General features: G+C 37.1%; 1 protein-coding gene across 1 annotated transcript in view; it reads right to left on the reverse strand.

The window, feature by feature from the left end:
• Positions 1 to 3,309: 3,309 nt before the first annotated feature.
• LOC124555706 (protein FRG1 homolog) overlaps positions 3,310 to 19,499 on the reverse strand; it is a 39,800-nt gene continuing 23,610 nt past the window's right edge. Inside the window, exons 5-6 of the mRNA XM_047129711.1 lie at positions 18,436 to 18,635; positions 3,310 to 3,774 (exon numbers count right to left, since the gene is read on the reverse strand). Of these exons, the coding sequence (XP_046985667.1) occupies positions 3,627 to 3,774; positions 18,436 to 18,635 (348 nt within the window). The 3' untranslated portion in view covers positions 3,310 to 3,626. The remainder of the gene's footprint in view (positions 3,775 to 18,435; positions 18,636 to 19,499) is intronic.

Raw genomic sequence — 19,499 nt, forward strand, 5'->3', positions numbered from 1 at the left:
TCTTTCTGTACCTAACATTTTGTAGATGGGCTACACTTACATTCAGTTGTTTGTTTACTGTGTGGACATTGTGTACGAATCTATGATGCATAAAATCTTTAGAATTAAAGAAAACAGTGATCAGCACTTAGGTCTACAATCAACTAACATGTGATAAAGCTTTTTCCCAAACCACTCGGACTGCTTCTTCATTGCCACTACACAGTCACAGACCCATGTCTCATTTACCTTCACATCATGCTACAGGAAATTTTCAGTGCCCATTTCATGTTCAAGCATTTCCACATAGATGATGTTATGCTCTTTCTGTTCATCCATTAGAAGTCTAACTTGTTGGCAACTTCAAAACTTCCTGATGCCTACAGCAAATTCCAATAACAATACCTGCATAGTCAGCACACTCCTTGAAGCAATACTTATGATCCATACCAGTCACTGACAGCTGTTTGTATTGCACAGGAGGTTCCCCAAGAAACATACCATATGTTCCCTTCAATCAGCCTCTGCCTCAGTATAGCTGCCTTCCTGGTCACTGGTCCCTTCTATATTCCTGCATAGTGTACACATGTACAAACATTTGATAGGTGAAACTGCCACCTAGACACCCTCAGATAACCATAATAGGCAAAAAATTATCAAACTGACAAGACGTCACACGAATACTGTGGGGCATCACCATTAGCCTCAATAATAGCCCCAATTTAGCCAGATCCAGCAGAATCCACTCACTGATTATTAGATCTTATGAAGCTACCAAATGGCATTTCATGTGCTGCTCTAAACAGTCCTAATCATTTTCTATGGGATTAAGATCAGGTGATTTAGTGGGCCAGTCAAGGTACGATAAGACTGCCCGAGTGTTTCTCAAATCAGAAATATATGCTTGCAGCCCTTTGCGCATGATTGTTGTGATCTGGGAAGAAGGGAACATCCAAAGCATATTCATCTTCAAGATGCAGAAAGAAGGGAAACACTTGATCAGAGAGAGTGTTGAAGTAAACATCCTAGTTTGTGTTCACAGTAATCTAAATGACTTAGGCCAAAGTCGTGGTACAAAAAAGTCCCCAAAACATTACCTCTGGCCTGACTACATCCACCACGTTGCAGATTAAGTACCTCACTAGGCAACTAATCACGCCACACTACATGCTTCCAGTTAACTAATCACTTTGATAGTTGTGGGAGCAGCACACTGAGATGTTATATTTGTCTACTTTTTAATTACATTTATGCAAAAGCTTTTCCACACATTGTAGGCCATAGAGTGTTTTTTCTTAGGCTTAAGACAAATTATCTGGTCCATTAATTTCAACTCTTGGGTTTTTTTTGTGCCATGAAATGCTGGACTTCTTCAACAATGACTCCTCCCTGTGCAGTTAATGTATGCTTGGACAATCAGTGTGGCATACCACATGCATGCGAGGCTGAGACAATTCCCATAAGTAGCTTGCTGTCTGCTGGTCAGTATGGGGTGCACAACATTTCTGACAAAGCATATTTTTGGGATTAGAAGGAATAGCTACACCTGTAGTTAAATGGAAATAAAGTATTCTGGCAGAAATGTTGAGTTTAATATCAATATGTCTAATATAACATTGATACTCTTCATTGCATTTAGTACATCAGGGATTCCTCCATCTGCCCATAACTTCTGTAAATCCAGATATGAAATATACACGGTCTATGTGAGTCACAACTCTAGAATATTCTGACCAATCTTTAATGACAGTGAAGATTTACCGACAAAGGATGTGATCTGTTAGTATTTAAACAATCTGTTCAGGGAGTCTGTGATAGGTTGGTCATTATTGATGCTTCACAGTACACCAAAACAATTGAGAATTTTTATTATTAGGACTCAAGTGGTATTAATATAGATAGAACTGGTATATGCCCCAGAGATTGTCTGCTATCATCTATTTTGCATCAATGGGCAACATCACTTTAAGGACATATCATTCATTACAAAAGTTTGTACCGGCCTCTTGATCTGGGCAGTAGTGTCAAAATTTCACGCTTTTCAGCATACAGTGTTCCACAATCAAGCTGTGGGGCATGTGCTGGCAGACACATATCACTCAATGTTGCTTCTGAATGGTTACCAGCCATCTTTCTTCATACTACCACTTTTATGTTGGCCAGCTATAGACCGTTTTATTTCATCAATTGTTTGTTTCTTTGAAATTTAATTTGCACACAGTACTCTTTTATTCTTTTTTATGTGCCTTCTTCCTTCCTTTCTTTCTTTCTTCGATTCACATCTTGCCCGTTTTAAACTTTAGCTTTTCTTGGAAATGTTTGCGTGTTCCAAGTTTCTACTTAATTAGATCAGAATCCTGCATGTCTTCATTTACGATATCCACCTCATGAAGATCCCGTGCAATCTCAGTTACCCCCTCCCTCCCCATCCGCACACACACACACACACACACACACACACACACACACACACACACACACACACACACACACATCTTTTCAACCTGGAAACATCTATTTGCTCATCAGTTGGAACTTCCTTGTGTGACAAAATGCTGACATTCTTCTTTATTTTGAAAATATTTATTGCACAACCATTACTACACTAAAAGTGAAATCAGTCATATGATGATTTATATAAAATTCAGCATTTTGTTTTTAATTCGCTTAATATTATTATATTGTGCCCACTGAGGTTATATCGCTATTGAAAGTAACAAAATATAGAACAATTGTTTTTACATGATGTATGTGGCAGGGGGGGGGGGGGGAGGGGGCAGGGGGGGGGGGGGTTGAAAACAGGAGTACCAATGGGGGAAGCAGATTTGTATCTAAACATTTATCACTGTCTCATCCTCAGCAGATAGCCATAGCTGCATGCGGATATGGAGGGGCATGTGGTCAGCACACCATTCTACTGGCTGTTGTCAGCTTTTGTGGCCAGAGCTGCTACTTCTAAATCAAGCAGCTCCTCAATTGGCCTTACAAGGGCTGAGAGCACCTCACTTGCCAACAGCAACAACTGGCTGTAGGCAATTATAGCTAAAGAACATCATTATTAACCTACGAAACAGTAAACAACTTTGAAGTTGCTCAGCTAGCTGTAATTATTAGGAATCATGAGTGTACTAGGACAAACAGCATCACCAGAGCATCAAATTTCTTTATGCTACAGATGATTTGTTCAAATTTTATTTATTCACAATGAAAGGCATAAAAGAAAAGTGTAAATGATCCAAAATAAATTTATATGAGATACATCTGCATGGAAATTTATCAGTTATTATTTGGACTACTTACATACGGTCAGTAGCTTCAGAAGACAATAAATGAATGTGGCTGTGTTTTATTTTACTTTTACTATTTTGGTAGCGATCTTTTACAAAATTCATCACATAATGAAAAATGTACAAGTGAAATATTATATAATGTGACTGTGAAAATAATCTACTGGCATTTACACATACAATTTCCACTAAATATAGACATATAATATATACAAGAAATAAAACTAATGAACAATGGATATTTTCAGGAATCAGCTGGAAAACCAGTCGTAGATCGTCAGTACGGCACACACAGATTGCATCGCTCAACAGTTTTATCAATGAAACAGATTTATTAGCAATCTGCATACTACATCCCAATCATTTACAATATCGATCCGACTTCATCTTTGCTCGGCGGTCAAGCAGCACTCCATGAAGGGTTCCTTCTTTTCTGGCTTTTTTTACTTCCTTATAGTCACCTGGATTTAGGCGCAGTTTTTTATCTTGAAACTTCTGGAATTTTTTCCTGTGTACCAAAAGAGAGAGAAATTCAAGCATAAGCATAACTGAACTTCTGTAAATGTATATAGGTCATTAGCACATATGTTGCTACTGAGAGTTATCTTTTAATGACAAACCTAAATGTATGACAGCTAAAATGTACTTTGCTGTTTTTAATATGATTATTTACTATAATGTAAAAGTAGAATGAATTTTTAAATTTCATTCCTGCATGCCCTGATCACCTATCCCAACATCAGCTAGTTCCTTTTCTCCACCTCCCTCTTGACCCCTTCCTGTTCTCACTACATTTCACTACCTGCTCTGCAAAAGCCTCTTATTCCTCCTCCATTATTTTCATACTCTTCCCCAGATCAGCTTCTGTAACTGTCTCTCTCTCTCTCTCTCTCTCTCTCTCTCTCTCTCTCTCTCTCTCTCTCTCTCTCTCTCCCCCCCCCCCTCTCTCTCTCTCTCAAGCCTCAATGTCAGTCCCTCGTCTGTACTATTTTCCCCAGTGTTCCAGTGTTTTTCATGGTGGCCTTCTCCCCTGCCCCAGCCTAAATGAGTGTCACATCTCATGAAGCAAATACATGTTCCACACAGGCACATCCTTCCCAAACCATCTCCCCTCCTGTCCCCCATTCCCCCCTCCAACCCCCACCGTCAAAATAACTATTTGGCCTAAATGGGCTGCAACATTAAGAGCATATTTGTGTGGTTTTTATAAGTAGGTCTGTAGCTCACAAAGGAAGTGCATGGCCACAAATGCTCAAAACCACACATGAAAACATGGCTAGAGTATAAATTTCTCATCCCAAAAACAGCAGTATGAGTCAGTCACATGTAGAACTGTGCAGTTTAATATGAGAGACATCTGAATGATCACCTGTTCAAGGATTAAGAGAGGAATTTCGGTAATAGGAAATACAAACTACTGATATAACAGGATCAATAAAAAAAATCAATGTTGTGGCTCACTGCTATATTTTCCTTAGCTCAAAAATAATTATGCTGTTTGAACAACCAACATTTTTTACTAACCTGTTCAGTCTTCAAAGTGGAATTTCAATGAAGTAGTCAACACAAAATTGCAGAGAACAATATGCACACCTGACTAAAGCAATTTCTTTGTATTCAATACCCCACTTCTGCATTCAAGCAGTTCAATTGCAAACATTAGACTAATTACATTTTCAAAAATGATGTCAGTGATACATCAATGTCATAATCTGTCTTTTGTCAAGCATACTGTAACAAAGACTTGTACTTCAGTGCAGAGAGTTGATGTGTCTTATGGTTAAATGATGACTGTGTAGCTTTATTTGTAGCTTTTGCGCTGTAGTCTTAAATCAACACCTCATCTAGCGTTTTTATTGCCTACAGAAGTATATATCAAGATGTTGGTAATATTTTGTTGTCTATGTTGGCAATAGTTTGCATGCAAAATCCTTGTTCAAAAAAATGTCATCCAATAGAATATCATGTTTGTGGCTTGACCGGGAATCACACATTAATAGGCTCTTCAGATGGCAGTAGCAGACAACACCCACATTTTGTATGCAAATGGCTCATACCACTGTTTCTTGGATGAGTGATTTACATTTTGAGCACATTTTTGTGCAGTGCTGAGGTCATGAACTTCCCCTTATCAGAACGACTTCCTATTTATTCTGAGATATGTGATGATAGTCTATCCTGAATTTTCTGACTATCTTTAACTGATATGATTAATATCATTATGATGGTGACCAAAAAAGAAATTACTGCACCAGTAATGAGTTCAAGTTCTTAACGAACCACTAGTGAAACAACAGCCTTAGAAAGTTTATCAGTGTGAAGAGAATCTCCAATATATGGATCATTTTCTAATATACTGATAAAGTTTATATTGGTGTCTCAAAGCAATGGAACTATCAGAAAATACAGTTCTTTGATACTTAGCATTCTTATTAATTCTATATAGAAATACAGCAAAATAACTGTAAAGATTCGCTGAGTTTTCCCAACAAGGTTAACTGACACATGCTGAGTACTTGAAAGCAAAATGAAAGTGTTTTTATACAACTGCACAGGAAAAAATAATCAAACTACACATGCACAAATCACCACTCTTTCACATGCTCACCTAGTAGTAAGCAATCTCACAAAACTAAAATTTAACATTATTGTATTGTTTAGTTCGCAATTGCAGAGTTAATTTAAAGGGTAAACTTACAGACCAGAAAATTGTTGGTAACTGCCAATTTACAAACATGATGTAAGCCACCCACACTGGAAACAAACTACAAATTTCTTGTATAACAATTTAGTAAATCAGACATTACAATGACTTTTAAAACTCTTGTGAACTTAAGACTCCTGCTTATCTAAAACAAAGGATCAATTAATCAGTATCTAGTTGCCTTATTGTCATATTATTTAGTGCATCTACTTCAAATGTGGTGTATCAAACATTGTGCACCACAAGCATGGAACAGGTGTAGGTACCCTCAGTGGAGGGTAGATCATAAGATATTAGTAATTGTATTTCAATAAAACTCATTATTAATGAACCCATTTATAAGGAATTCCCACATTTAACAAATATTTCAACTGATCTCACTGTAACTGTCATAAGAGTGATAATGAAACTCACTTTTACTTAACAATATTTTCAGAAAAAGTTCTCTTTTAATGAATAATTATGAAACATTATGCAAATTAAAACCCATTTGTGATTAAGTTCACAACAAATCCAGGACTTCCCTTTCCTTTTGCAACAGGTTGTGTTCTACTGCTAATATAGTAAATGGCAGTAATTCACAATGGATTTCTTCAGTTGGTAGGTAGGTCTTTCTTTTTGTGGATGAGGGTGGGAGGCGGGGGGGGGGGGGGGGGGGGGCAAAAATGTTGAACTAAGTTGTAGCAAATTCACTGATAAATTACCGAGCGAGGTGGCGCAGTGGTTAGACACTGGACTCGCATTCGGGAGGACGACGGTTCAATCCCACGTCCAGCCATCCTGATTTAGGTTTTCCGTGATTTCCCAAAATCACTCCAGGCAAATGCCGGGATGGTTCCTCTGAAAGGGCACGGCCGACTTCCTTCCCCATCCTTCCCTAATCCGATGAGACCGATGACCACACTGTCTGGTCTCCTTCCCCAAACCAACCAACCACTGATAAATTGTTGATCTTTAGTTCAGACATAACAGCTGCATCATCATCATCATCATCAGGATATAAAGGCTAGCTGACTCATGAGCTTGACTTTGAGCTCAAAATATGTCCCAATCTTAATGGACCAAAGGTGTCAAGATAACCTTCAAAAAATGCTAACTACTTCTTCATGTGCGAAAACTTCTAAATATAGGATGGCAGGTCAATGACAAAAATATAAAAATGTATGGAATCAGCAATATCTCACTGAACTTGCATGTCACTGTTTGATGTCACAAATGCCTTGAAACAGCTGTTTGAGTTCGTAATTGTACAAACAATGGTTTAATTTCTAACATCAAAAGATTTTCTGCTGGCAGTGAAAATTTTTACTTAATTTTTCTTCTGGGTTACACCTTTCACCAGCACCTATTTCAGCTTGTTCCTTTATATGAACATCACACAGCTTAATTACATCCATCTGAGGTGTAAAAAAACACAAGGAAAAAAAATCCCAAACGGTTTCTTGAGCTACATCATCTGTGATGACTTTCTACCTTCCTCAAATGATATGGAACGAACGATAATGTTTGAAAAAAAAAAAAAAAAAAAATTAAACATAGGCATTCAGAGTATTATGAAACCTGTTGCATAGCCATAAAATGTTCATTTTTATTGCCATCATTCTCCCAAGGAACGACATTCACCTATCCACAACAGTAATTTCATATTTTGATTTCACAGAATTAATTATGTCCAAGCCCTGGGGCGGAGGAGATTTGTTCAGTTATCATGAAAAAGAAAAAATTTGTGTTCCTAAGAAATGAGGCTGCCTTGAGACATGAAAGGCATCTTTCAGTAATAAAAACAATATTTCTTCCTATGCATCAATCTTGACATTTAAACTGCTAAATAATCTCATCAAAAATTTCTTCAGTCATTGATGCCTTTGGCAGTATTTCTAGGTTTTAAAATCTCCAATTATTAATGGTATCAACTTTTCATTACAGTCATATCAACACAGAGCAGCACTGTCCATTTTCCTTACTCTGTATTTGGTTCTTTCACATACTTTGGTTTCATGTGCACTTTCATCTAGCCAATACCAGGTTATGATTGGTATGGTACTTCCCCGATTTCATGGTGAACCAACCATACCCTTATATAGGCTATTATTATGATGAAGTTGCCACTCCCAAACACATTTTAACAGGGGGGTATAGGCCAAAAGGAAAAAGAATGTTCCCGGATTATTCCCAGAATTCACTGTTAAAAATATAGTTTTTCACAGGCGAAAATACAATTTCTCTGCATTAAGTGACACCATACTTTCCTTCAGAACTGTAAAACTTATCAATCCCCTGAATCATAAATGTTTTATACACAGGCACTATACAAAATATAACCCAGCAACAAAATAAAGCATTTTGGAAAGATCTTTGATGCACCGCAACATGTAAGCTGCGTTTAACAGAAGGCAGGTATGTAAAATTCTCTAAAGCTTTTCAGTTCAATTTTCGGGGAGCCAACTTTTTTGGAGTACCATCACTGCATTATCTCATGTTTGCTTCTTTAGTATGGCATTAATGCCTTAAGTGCCAGAAGATGAAAACGTGCACTTTAAACTCAGCGAAAAGTTAACACTAGTAATAGTGTGGAATGAAACACTTTGTTTCAAATAAACTGAGCGTCTCTGCAGAAAAGATGAATAAACTCCAAATTTCTTTAGCAAACTGACAAAAATAACTTCATTGTTCTACTAAGTGATTAATGCTTGCTTGCCAGTAACATGGAAATAAAATAAAATCAGAAAACTGAAAGTAATTAGACATTTTAATCTTCCATGATTATGTGAATGTATTTTAGTTCATTTGATAGCTTACAGCCACAAAAATCTGTTTTGTTTTCATTTGACGTGAGAGCTGTAAACAAAAGAGAACAGCAAAATCACAAAATGTAAACACAGGTGACGTGAAGATTACTCCTCACTACAGCTCTGCACATGCACGAATCTGGGAGCTTGGACATGCCAGAAAAACTTTTCCAGGTAGCATTTAGCTGCTTGCAGCTATTGCTTATACATCTAGCAGCAACACTTCAAGTAGCCAGAGGCAGGACAAGGTGCTGGTCATACATGGTTTCAGCTGTGTGCATGCACTTGAGTCCACCGCAACTGCTACAATGAACCTAATTTAAAAAGATGTGATCCCACGCTCATCAAAAGCAGTTTGTTGTTACGAAGTACTGAACAGCCTTGGTCCTAAAGCCTTTGACACATTTCGCTGCTGGCATATGCTTATGTGCGCACTGTGTTTTGTTGTTGTAAATGACACATTTTCTTTACAACTTAAGTCTTAAATCGGTATTTCTCTCTAGTTCATGTTTTATTGTTGCACTATTATTCTGCAGTAGAGGGCTAAAGTAAAAGTCTTTGTTATGATATCAGTTGTTACCAATCAAAATTACAAAAATTTAACTGAAAACAATGAAAAATTCCCAAATTTTTCCCAGTTTTCTACTCGATGAAAAAATTCCCAGTTTTTTCCCTGGAGTTCCTGGGGCATATGCATCCTGTTTAAAGCTACTGACAGCTCAACCCCCCCACCCAAGGGATGAATCTGTATACCTGTTCCAGACGCATATAGTGCAATTGCATGTTCAAACATGACAGTTTTCAAAGTGTTTGCACACTGTATATCAGAGGCAAGAAGTGGGAACCAGCCTTGCATTTTCCTTGGTGGATGTGGAAAACTGCATCCAGGTCGGCCAGTGCAACAGCCCCTGTTTTTAGTCTACGAAGCAGATTTGGTATGGGGCCTGTGCAACTCGCAGAAATGTGTGCTTTACGTGGGCAGAGTATGTTACTGTGGAGAGAAAATTGAAAAAAAGATGCCAGTATCACCAAAGTTGAAAATGTTTGCCTTATATCCTCGAATCAGATGCATCAAAATATTGTTCTTCAGTATTCTTCAGCCTCAGTTCCCTCACCTGAATTTATCACTTCTTTTTTAACAGGCCAAACCAGGTGTTTGATGTCTATGTCGAATCACAATTTTCAGTGCCACTTCTCACGCTTTCTCTCGCAATACATTTTTGTATATAACAATATCCTCACTTCTCATTCCATGAGGCCATATTACGAAGAAGGTTCTAAATCTTTGAATGATGACATACAAATTTTTGTTTCATTTTCAATACAGAATGAACTTAAGCTTCAACATTTGGAAAAGCCTAATTATTTTACAATGTAGCATACAAAGAGGATCCTTTGATGGTGAGTTTAACATTATGATTGTCTTTGACACTGTGGATAATTTTGAGTTTCAGTTGAACAGGAAGTTTTCTGCGTTTCTGCTCATAACTACACAAAACTGTCATGGATGCAAATTCCGTATTAAAAAAAACTAAGAAGTGATGAAGGTTCCTCCTTAATATCAAAATACTTGCTCCTAATATGATAACTGAAAGTCCTGGGTGGAAAATAAACAATGAAAGATGTAAAGCTAACAAATGCATGCATGCTCTTTTTTGCTGTGCGTGTGTGTGTGTGTGTGTGTGTGTGTGTGTGTGTGTGTGTGTGTGTTTTCCGTACTAGTTAGCTACAATGGAGTACACATTGTTCTAAACATTATTAACATTTTCAGTCTTGTTTAATCAACCACTCAACTCCACCTTCCATTGAAGATTTGCTGCTGTAACACATTTTTGGTCAACTATTTGAGTGGAGCAAAAACGAGACTCCCTACACACTACACGATGAATTTTTGTCTGACTTTTCACAATTAAATGAAGAGTTGGAAATGGACTAATGGAGTACGAAATTGTCTAGCATGAGGTCTTGACTAGAAGAAGAAACAATGGTTAATTGTTTGAAAGTAGTCATGATAATTAAGAAAAACTTAGTGATTTAAGGGAAAGTTTAACTATTAGACAAACAACTGCTGCCTGCTAGCTATGTAAATGAAGGATCAAAAAGTTCATCTTTTCAAGGCCCACCAGCTTGGTACATAAAAATTTACATTGTTGTGATACTGAACTGTCAATAAAAATAATTGTGAAACAAAAAAATTGGAAAACAAGCCTGTCAAAAGTTTTGTGAAATGATTTGTCCAAAAGTAGAATATAAAAAAGATTAAAGAAACATTTGATGCGCCTTTGAATGATGCTCAGGATCATGTACAGCATATGAGGTGCCGATTGAGAATTCGAAGCTCAACATTGGACTCAGTATCTTAGAATTACGAATGGTACCAGAGGACATTTATCTAGTGAATTATGTAGACAATGTAATCTTATTTTTTGTACATGATCTCTCAAGCAGCATTCAAATACACATCAAATGTTTCTCCAGTCTATTTTATTTTACATTTTTAGTCAAATCATTAAACAAAACATTTGACCATTTTTTATTTTACATTTTTATTTACTTTATTTACTTTCTTTATCTGGCATCTGATGCACTCCAGGAAAGAATTTACACTTCCAAGTGTGTTTTTTGTTACATTTTGATGAGTTAAATATGACCCTGAAGTGTGTAAATTGCTGCATTATACAGAAAACCTTATTGCAATGCAAATAAACAGTAGGTTATCATTGGAAATGTGAAATAAATTTTCCTTCACAATATCTGCAGAAGCAGAAGTGTCAATAATGACAAATTTTCACTTGCTTGTGTAACAGTGAAAGTTCCAGAATAATTTACCAGTTCACACACATCAAGCCACTCATTTAATTCATCATAATGCAACAAAAGATGAGTGAAAATGGGAGTTTTCATCAAAAATGCAACTCATGAAAAATAAATTAAATAAGAACCATTGTTCGCAACAGAAAATTTTATGATATCAAAAAACAACACCTTTTTTTAAGTCCCAAGTTCCATCAATCACGTATAAAATGTCGATAAAATAATAATAATTTGATGTATTCACACAATATAAAACAAAGGCAATATCTCAGATGTCAGATCACATGACCTATGGCAATACAGCAGTATACAAATTTGAGCATAAACTGAGACAAAACTCCCTGTATTCTGATCGTCTGGCTATCTTGACTTGGACCTATACAGTGGAATCTCATTAGTACATCCCTCATTACCACATTTTCCCACATATTACGTCAATTTTTGGAAGTCCCAGCCGAAAGGGCACTAAATGTATGTTAAACTGACTCATTTGTGTGTTCTCCCTCTCTGCTTTGTGCATTCAAATTTGGCAATATTCGTACTGTTTGGCCATTGCAACTTTTGCTGCCAAGAGTCATGAGAGTGGTGGAAGTAGGAAATTTGCAGCTGTGTGGTGCAGAAATGTGCAGGGAGACAATGCTATTCAGTGCCGGCAACTTTGCACGCCATACTGATCGACTGCTACAGTAGACGACTTCCAACTTAGGTGGGGGACAAACAAGAGACAGTTAACAAATGAAGGAGAGTGGAATATTAATCAGGAAATTGACAAAAACTCTTACATGAAGCGTGTTTATACTGCATAAAAACTGAACACTCCTCATCAACATTAATTACACCACTAAGTAAACAAAGAATAATTGAAACAGTATGTTTGGAAACAGGAAATTGCAAACAAAAATGAAAGCAATACATTTGACACAGGAGTTGGGCCTCACAGATTTCAAAGTATCCAACTGTTGGAACGAAAGTTTTAAGAACACACATAACTTAGGTATACATTTGTTCAAATATACATTTGTTCAAAGTGAGGCTGAAGCGTGAACATTGACACTGTTCAGTTATGGAAAAACATTCTTCCATCAATCATAGGAAAGAACAGTCTCTATGATGTTTTTAATTCAAATGAAACAGGTTTATTTTTTCACCTTCTGCATGACAAAACTCTTAAGTTCAGAGGAGAAACGTACCACAGCGGAAAATTTAATAAGAGAGGCTAACTGATTTATTATGTTCTAATGAAAGTGGAACAGAATAGATCATGCCATGACTAATTGGAAAGGTGAAGTGTTCAAGATGCTTCAAAAATGTGCAGACATTTCCATGTCAATATGCGTGTAATGTAAATGCATGGGTAATGACAAATATATTCAAACAATTACTGTGTGCCTAGGATGCAAGGTTAGGCATTTGAAATAGGAAAATCACCCTGCTTACTGACCAATGTGCAGTGCATCCCCAAGAAATGTCATATTTACATAGTAAAAATTCAGTGTTTTTCCCTCCCCACTGTACTAGTCACCTTCAGCCACTTGAAGAAGGCATTATAAAATGCTTACTCAAAAATAAAGGAACATTCTTGTACAGAAGAGGCCAGCTTGTCTTCATTCTATGATGAAATTTGCGAGAAGTGCCAGGGATTCCATGCAGAAAAGCACAATCTCAAACTGCTTCAAGAAGATTGGCTTTCATCAGATACCCACAGAAGACATAACAGTACAAAATGAAGTAATTGCTGCTGAACAATGGCAACAAATAATAGGGCAAGAAGAAAACTCTTACTGCCTTATCTTTGATGAATATAGTGACTGTCAGGAAGGTGATGCTGTCTTTCAAACCATAACAACTGATGAAGTCTTACAGGAACAGATGACAGAAAAACAAGAAGAAAGTGAAGACAAGGATGAACCAGAACTTATATTGATTCCTACAATGTCAAAAACTGCTGAAGCAATGGACACAGTTAAGCATTATGTTTCTAAGTTTGGAAGTCAACAAAGAAACGATGAACATGTTAACTTAGATGGGCAGTATAATATTAAAATCAGGACAAAAGAAACAGTCAACTATTGACATGTTTTTCAAAAGTTTGTGAAGGCAGGACTACACACTATATGTTATTTTTAGCATAATCTTATTTTTTCTATTTCACATACCAGGTTCGCATTTTGGATGCAAGAGGTTATTGCTCTCACATCACATGACTCTTGCATTACAGTTGGCTGATGGTAGAAGTGTACACATCAGATGTATTGGATTTAGCCAATGTAGCCAAGTTTAATACATTTTTGCTTTTTATGTACTAACACGCAATTTTGAGATTTTCTGGGTTTGACACTCCAAATTTGATCTCAAAAAGGGCACATTTTGAACATAATGTATTGACATAGCTTGTCAGGACTTGTGATGTTATACTATATTACGCCAAAGATGGCACCCTTAATTCCACTTTTTCACTGACAAAAAAGTCGAATAATTACCAAATTAGGTATTTTTCCATAGAACGTTTCCCACTTATCACGTTCAAAATCTGTGGTCCTTTCAGAAACATGGCAATGAGATTCCACTGTATTCCCATAATAAGTTTTACATGAAAGACAAATATTGGCAATTCCGGATGGTTTTTGCAATACATCATCTACATCTCAGAAGAAGTAAGTATATTTCATGCCCAAACTGAAGTGTGAATCAGCTACAAATATGAACACTTTACATCCTAATGATTGCACCACTAAAACTGGTAATTGTAAACACAAAACCAGTGACTGTTGGCAGATAAAACAAATGAAGAAAAAAAATCAATTTTCAATCATAGCCATCTACAAATTGTCAATTATGTACTGTTTCACTAAGTATTACAAAGTTTAGGCCTCTGGATAGAACACATTATTGTGACATTCTCTGTAGACCATGCCACACAGTAAAACTTTGTGACACACCATTTGGTAAAGCCTGAGCGGAAGCTGGAAACTTCACAGTGTGACATCTGACAGAAGTGAGTGGCATAGCTGAACAGGTTAAAAATTAAAGCAGGCATGGAAACTTTACAGTATTCCATTCAGTCATGGTAGACAAACATACTGTACAGCATCACTGTAGCTGAACTCAAAATTATTGGCAGGAACTTAAAACAGTGTCACAATAACAGTACCAAGTCAGTTAAGTTACTGCTAACCTTAATTCAAAAGAATAACTGTCAGACTTTAGAAAAATCTGGTTGTCCAAAGGTTTTGTTCAATGGCCTATGTCATATGATGTGAGGGCATATCAAAAAACTACTTTCTCCTGAAAATCCAAGCAATGTGGCTGCAGAACTCCAGACAGCACAGAGCCCATAACATGTGTTAGGTGACTAACCCGCCTTTGTATGTGACTACCATACAAAACATAAGAACGTGAATCATTCAGCAACCATCGAAGATAAAATAATGTATCTTTTTGTATTCCCACATAATCTTAAATAATCCCCCCCCCCCCATGAATCATGGACCTTGCCGTTGGTGGGGAGGCTTGCGTGCCTCAGCGATACAGATAGCCGTACCATAGGTGGCGCAACCACAACGGAGGCGTATCTGTTGAGAGGCCAGACAAACATGTGGTTCCTGAAGAGGGGCAGCAGTCTTTTCAGTAGTTGTAGGGTCAACAGTCTGGATGACTGACTGATCTGGCCTTGTAACACTAACCAAAACGACCTTGCTGTGCTGGTACTGCGAACGGCTGAAAGCAAGGGGAAAGTACTGCTGCAATTTTTCCCGAGGGCATGCAGCTTTACTGTATGGTTAAATGATGATTGCATCCTCTTGGGTAAAATATTCCGGAGGTAAAATAGTCCCCCATTCCGATCTCCAGGCAGGGACTACTCAAGAGGACGTTGTCATCATGAGAAAGAAAACTGGCGTTCTATGGATCAGAGCGTAGTATGTCAGATCCCTTAATTGGGTAGGTAGGTCAGAAAATTTAAAAAGGGAAATGGATACGTTAAAGTTAGATATGGTGGGAATTAGTGAAGTTCGGTGGCAGGAGGAACAAGACTTTTAGTCAGGTGAATACAGGGCTATAAATACAAAATCAAATAGGGGCAATGCAGGAGAGCAGGTTTAATAATGAATAAAAAATAGGAGTGCGTGTAAGCTACTACAAACAGCATAGTGAGCACATTGTTGTGGCATAGATACACATGAAGCCCACGCCTACTACAGCAGTACAAGTTTGTATGCCAACTAGCTCTGCAGATGACGATGAAATGTATGATGAGACAAAAGAAATTATTAAGATAGTGAAGAGAGACTAGAATTTACTAGTCATGGGTGACTGGAATTCGATTGTAGGAAAAAGGAGAGAAGGAAACATAGTAGGTGAATATGGATTGGGGGTAAGAAATGAAACAAGCCGCCTGGTAAAATTTTGCACAGAGCATAACTTAATCATAGCTAACACTTGGTTCAAGAATCGTGAAAGAAGGTTGTATACATAGAAGCCTGGAGATACTAAAAGGTATCAGATAGATTATATAATGGTAAGACAGAGATTTAGGAACCAGGTTTTAAATTGTAAGACATTTCCAGGGGCAGATGTAGACTATCTATTGGTTATGAACTGTAGATTAAAACTGAAGAAACTGCAAAAAGGTGGGAATTTAAGGAGATGGGACCTGGATAAACTGACTAAACCAGAGGTTGTACAGAGTTTCAGGATGAGCATAAGGTAACAATTGACAGGAATGGGGGAAAGAAATACAGTAGAAGAAGAATGGGTAGCTTTGAGGGATGAAGTAGTGGAGGCAGCAGATGATCAAATAGGTAAAAAGGCGATGGCTAGTAGAAATCCTTGGGTAACAGAAGAAATATTGAATTTAATTGATCACAGGAGAAAATATAAAAATGCAGTAAATGCAGCAGGCAAAAAGGAATACAAACGTCTCAAAAATGAGATCGACAGGAACTGCAAAATGGCTAAGCAGGGATGGCTAGAGGACAAATGTAAGGATGTAGAGGCCTATCTCACTAGGGGTAAGATAGATACTGCCTACAGGAAAATTAAAGAGACCTTTGGAGAAAAGAGAACCACTTGTATGAATATCAATAGCTCAGATGGAAACCCAGTTCTGAGCAAAGAAGGGAAAGCAGAAACGTGGAAGGAGTATATAGAGGGTCTATACAAGGGCAATGTACTTGAGGACAATATTATGGAAATGGAAGAGGATGTAGATGAAGATGAAATGGGAGATGTGATACTGCGTGAAGAGTTTGATGGAACACTGAAAGACCTGAGTCGAAACAAGGCCCTGAGAGTAGGCAACATTCCATTAGAACTACTGACAGCCTTGGAAGAGCTAGTCCTGACAAAACTCCACCATCTTGTGAGCAAGATGTATGAGACAGGCGAAATACCCTCAGACTTCAAGAAGAATATAATAATGCCAAACCCAAAGAAAGCAGGTGTTGACAGATGTGGAAATTAAACTATCAGTTTAATAAGTCACAGCTGCAAAATACTAACACAAATTCTTTACAGATGAATGGAAAAACTGGTAGAAGCTGACCTCAGGGAAGATCAGTTTGGATTCCATAGAAATATTGGAACACGTGAGGCGATACAGACCGTACGACTTATCTTAGAAGATAGATTAAGGAAAGGCAAACCTACATTTCTAGTATTTGTAGACTTAGAGAAAGCTTTTGACAATGTTGACTGGAATACTCTCTTTCAAATTCTGAAGGTGGCAGGGGTAAAATACAGGGAGTGAAAGGCTATTTACAATTTGTACAGAAACCAGATGGCAGTTACAAGAGTCGAGGGACATGAAAGTGAAGCAGTGGTTTGGAAAGGAGTGAGACAGGGTTGTAGCCTCTCCCCGATGTTATTCAATCTGTATATTGAGCAAGCAGTAAAGGAAACAAAAGAAAAACTCAGAGTAGGTATTAAAATCCATGGAGAAGAAATAAAAACTTTGAAGTTCGCCAATGACATTGTAATTCTGTCACAGACAGCAAAGGACTTGGAAGAGCAGTTGAACGGAATGGACAGTGTCTTGAAAGAAGGATATAAGATAAACATCAACAAAAGCAAAATGAGGACAATGAAATGTAATCGAATTAAGTCAGGTGATGCTGGGGGAATTAGATTAGGAAATGAGACACTTAAAGTCGTAAAGGAGTTTTGCTATTTGAGGAGCAAAATAACTGATGATGGTCAAAGTAGAGAGGATATAAAATGTAGACTGGCAATGGCAAGGAAAGTGTTTCTGAAGAAGAGAAATTTGTTGACAATGAGTATAGATTTAAGTGTAAGGAAGTCGTTTCTGAAAGTATTTGTATGGAGTGTAGCCGTGTATGGAAATGAAACATGGACGATAAATAGCCTGGACAAGAAGAGAACAGAAGCTTTCGAAATGTGGTGCTACAGAAGAATGCTGAAGATTAGATGGGTAGATCACATAACTAATGAGGAGGCGTTGAATAGAATTGGGGAGAAGAGGAGTTTGTGGCACAACTTGACTAGAAGAAGGGATCAGTTGGTAGGACATGTTCTGAGGCATCAAGGGATTACCAATTTAGTATTGGAGGACAGCGTGGAGGGTAAAAATCGTAGAGGGAGACCAAGAGATGAATACACTAAGCAAATTCCGAAGGATGTAGTTTGCAGTAGGTACTGGGAGATGAAGAAACTTGCACAGGATACAGTAGCATGGAGAGCTGCATCAAACCAGTCTCAAGACTGAAGACCACAACAACAACAATCTTAAATAATTGATAAGTGTCTAATTTTTTCCGAGATAACGATGTTTATTATAATCTGAATATTAATGAGCTCCCCTGACTGGAAAAGTGGCATATGAGATATTTCTTATAAGTTCACTTACACAAAATTGATTTCTACTTGTTTAACATTTCCTTCCTCTTCTGCAGGCAAACTTGAAGTTTTTGGAGCTTCTTGGACTGCACAAGAACGAATTTGCAAAACCTCATTAGGCCCAACAACACGATTCACAGCCATGAGCATGTCATCCTCTGATACACTCATAAAGCAACCAGAATATCCAAGAAGTGCTGTCTTTCCATCCTACAAATATAAGAATTGTATGAGCATGATTAAGTTCATGGTGCATATTAGTATCTTACACATTCATATTAACTACAAAGACCGTAAACTTATTCACAAAGCATGCAGTGGCTACAGACATTAATATTATAAAAGGGGGAAAAATTATCTTTTCATCACTGCTGTGACACAGATACTAAGTTTACTTAATCCAATACCATGTTCATCATGAACATTATCTGCATTTTTTATGAGCCATTTATTATTGCAATCACATTCAGAGCTAATTAAATTTTTAGTCTTTCTTCTGTAATGTTTGGTGTTCTAGTCTGACTTACTTAGGTCCCACAATCGCAAATAAATACAGAATGTTGGTTTCATTTTTTTCTTTCTTTCACAAGACACACCCTCTTAACTGTGCCATGGAAAACTAGTGAAATTTATCTTTACTTCAACTGTCATTGTTCATTCTGTTCTAAACTGATAGTAGAATTTTGTCTTTTGTGAAACATTAAAATCAACAGTTATTATAAAAAGCTACTTTCTTCAAAGAGAAGCATTTATGAATTATTCTAATGCTAGAGATTTCATCAAACAAATTATACATCTGTTTACATTAACACTTTGACATGTAAGTTCTGACCTTACTGAATTCTCTTATGAAAAGAGAGAGAACATTACTTACTAACAGCCTTATAGATAAAGAGGTGAAGAAATCTAAATTTAAAGGCAATTTTTGAATTTGTATGTGATGAAATATATATTTCTCTCAGGTCTTTCAGAGTATTTGTAGGAAGTCTTTTAACAAATTGATTCTTAATAAAACACTTAATAACACTGAAAATTTGCTTGGGACTTAACAAGCAGGAACTGTCCAAAAGTAAA

This window comes from Schistocerca americana, chromosome X (genome assembly GCF_021461395.2).
Source record: "Schistocerca americana isolate TAMUIC-IGC-003095 chromosome X, iqSchAmer2.1, whole genome shotgun sequence".
Lineage (NCBI taxonomy): Eukaryota > Metazoa > Arthropoda > Insecta > Orthoptera > Acrididae > Schistocerca > Schistocerca americana.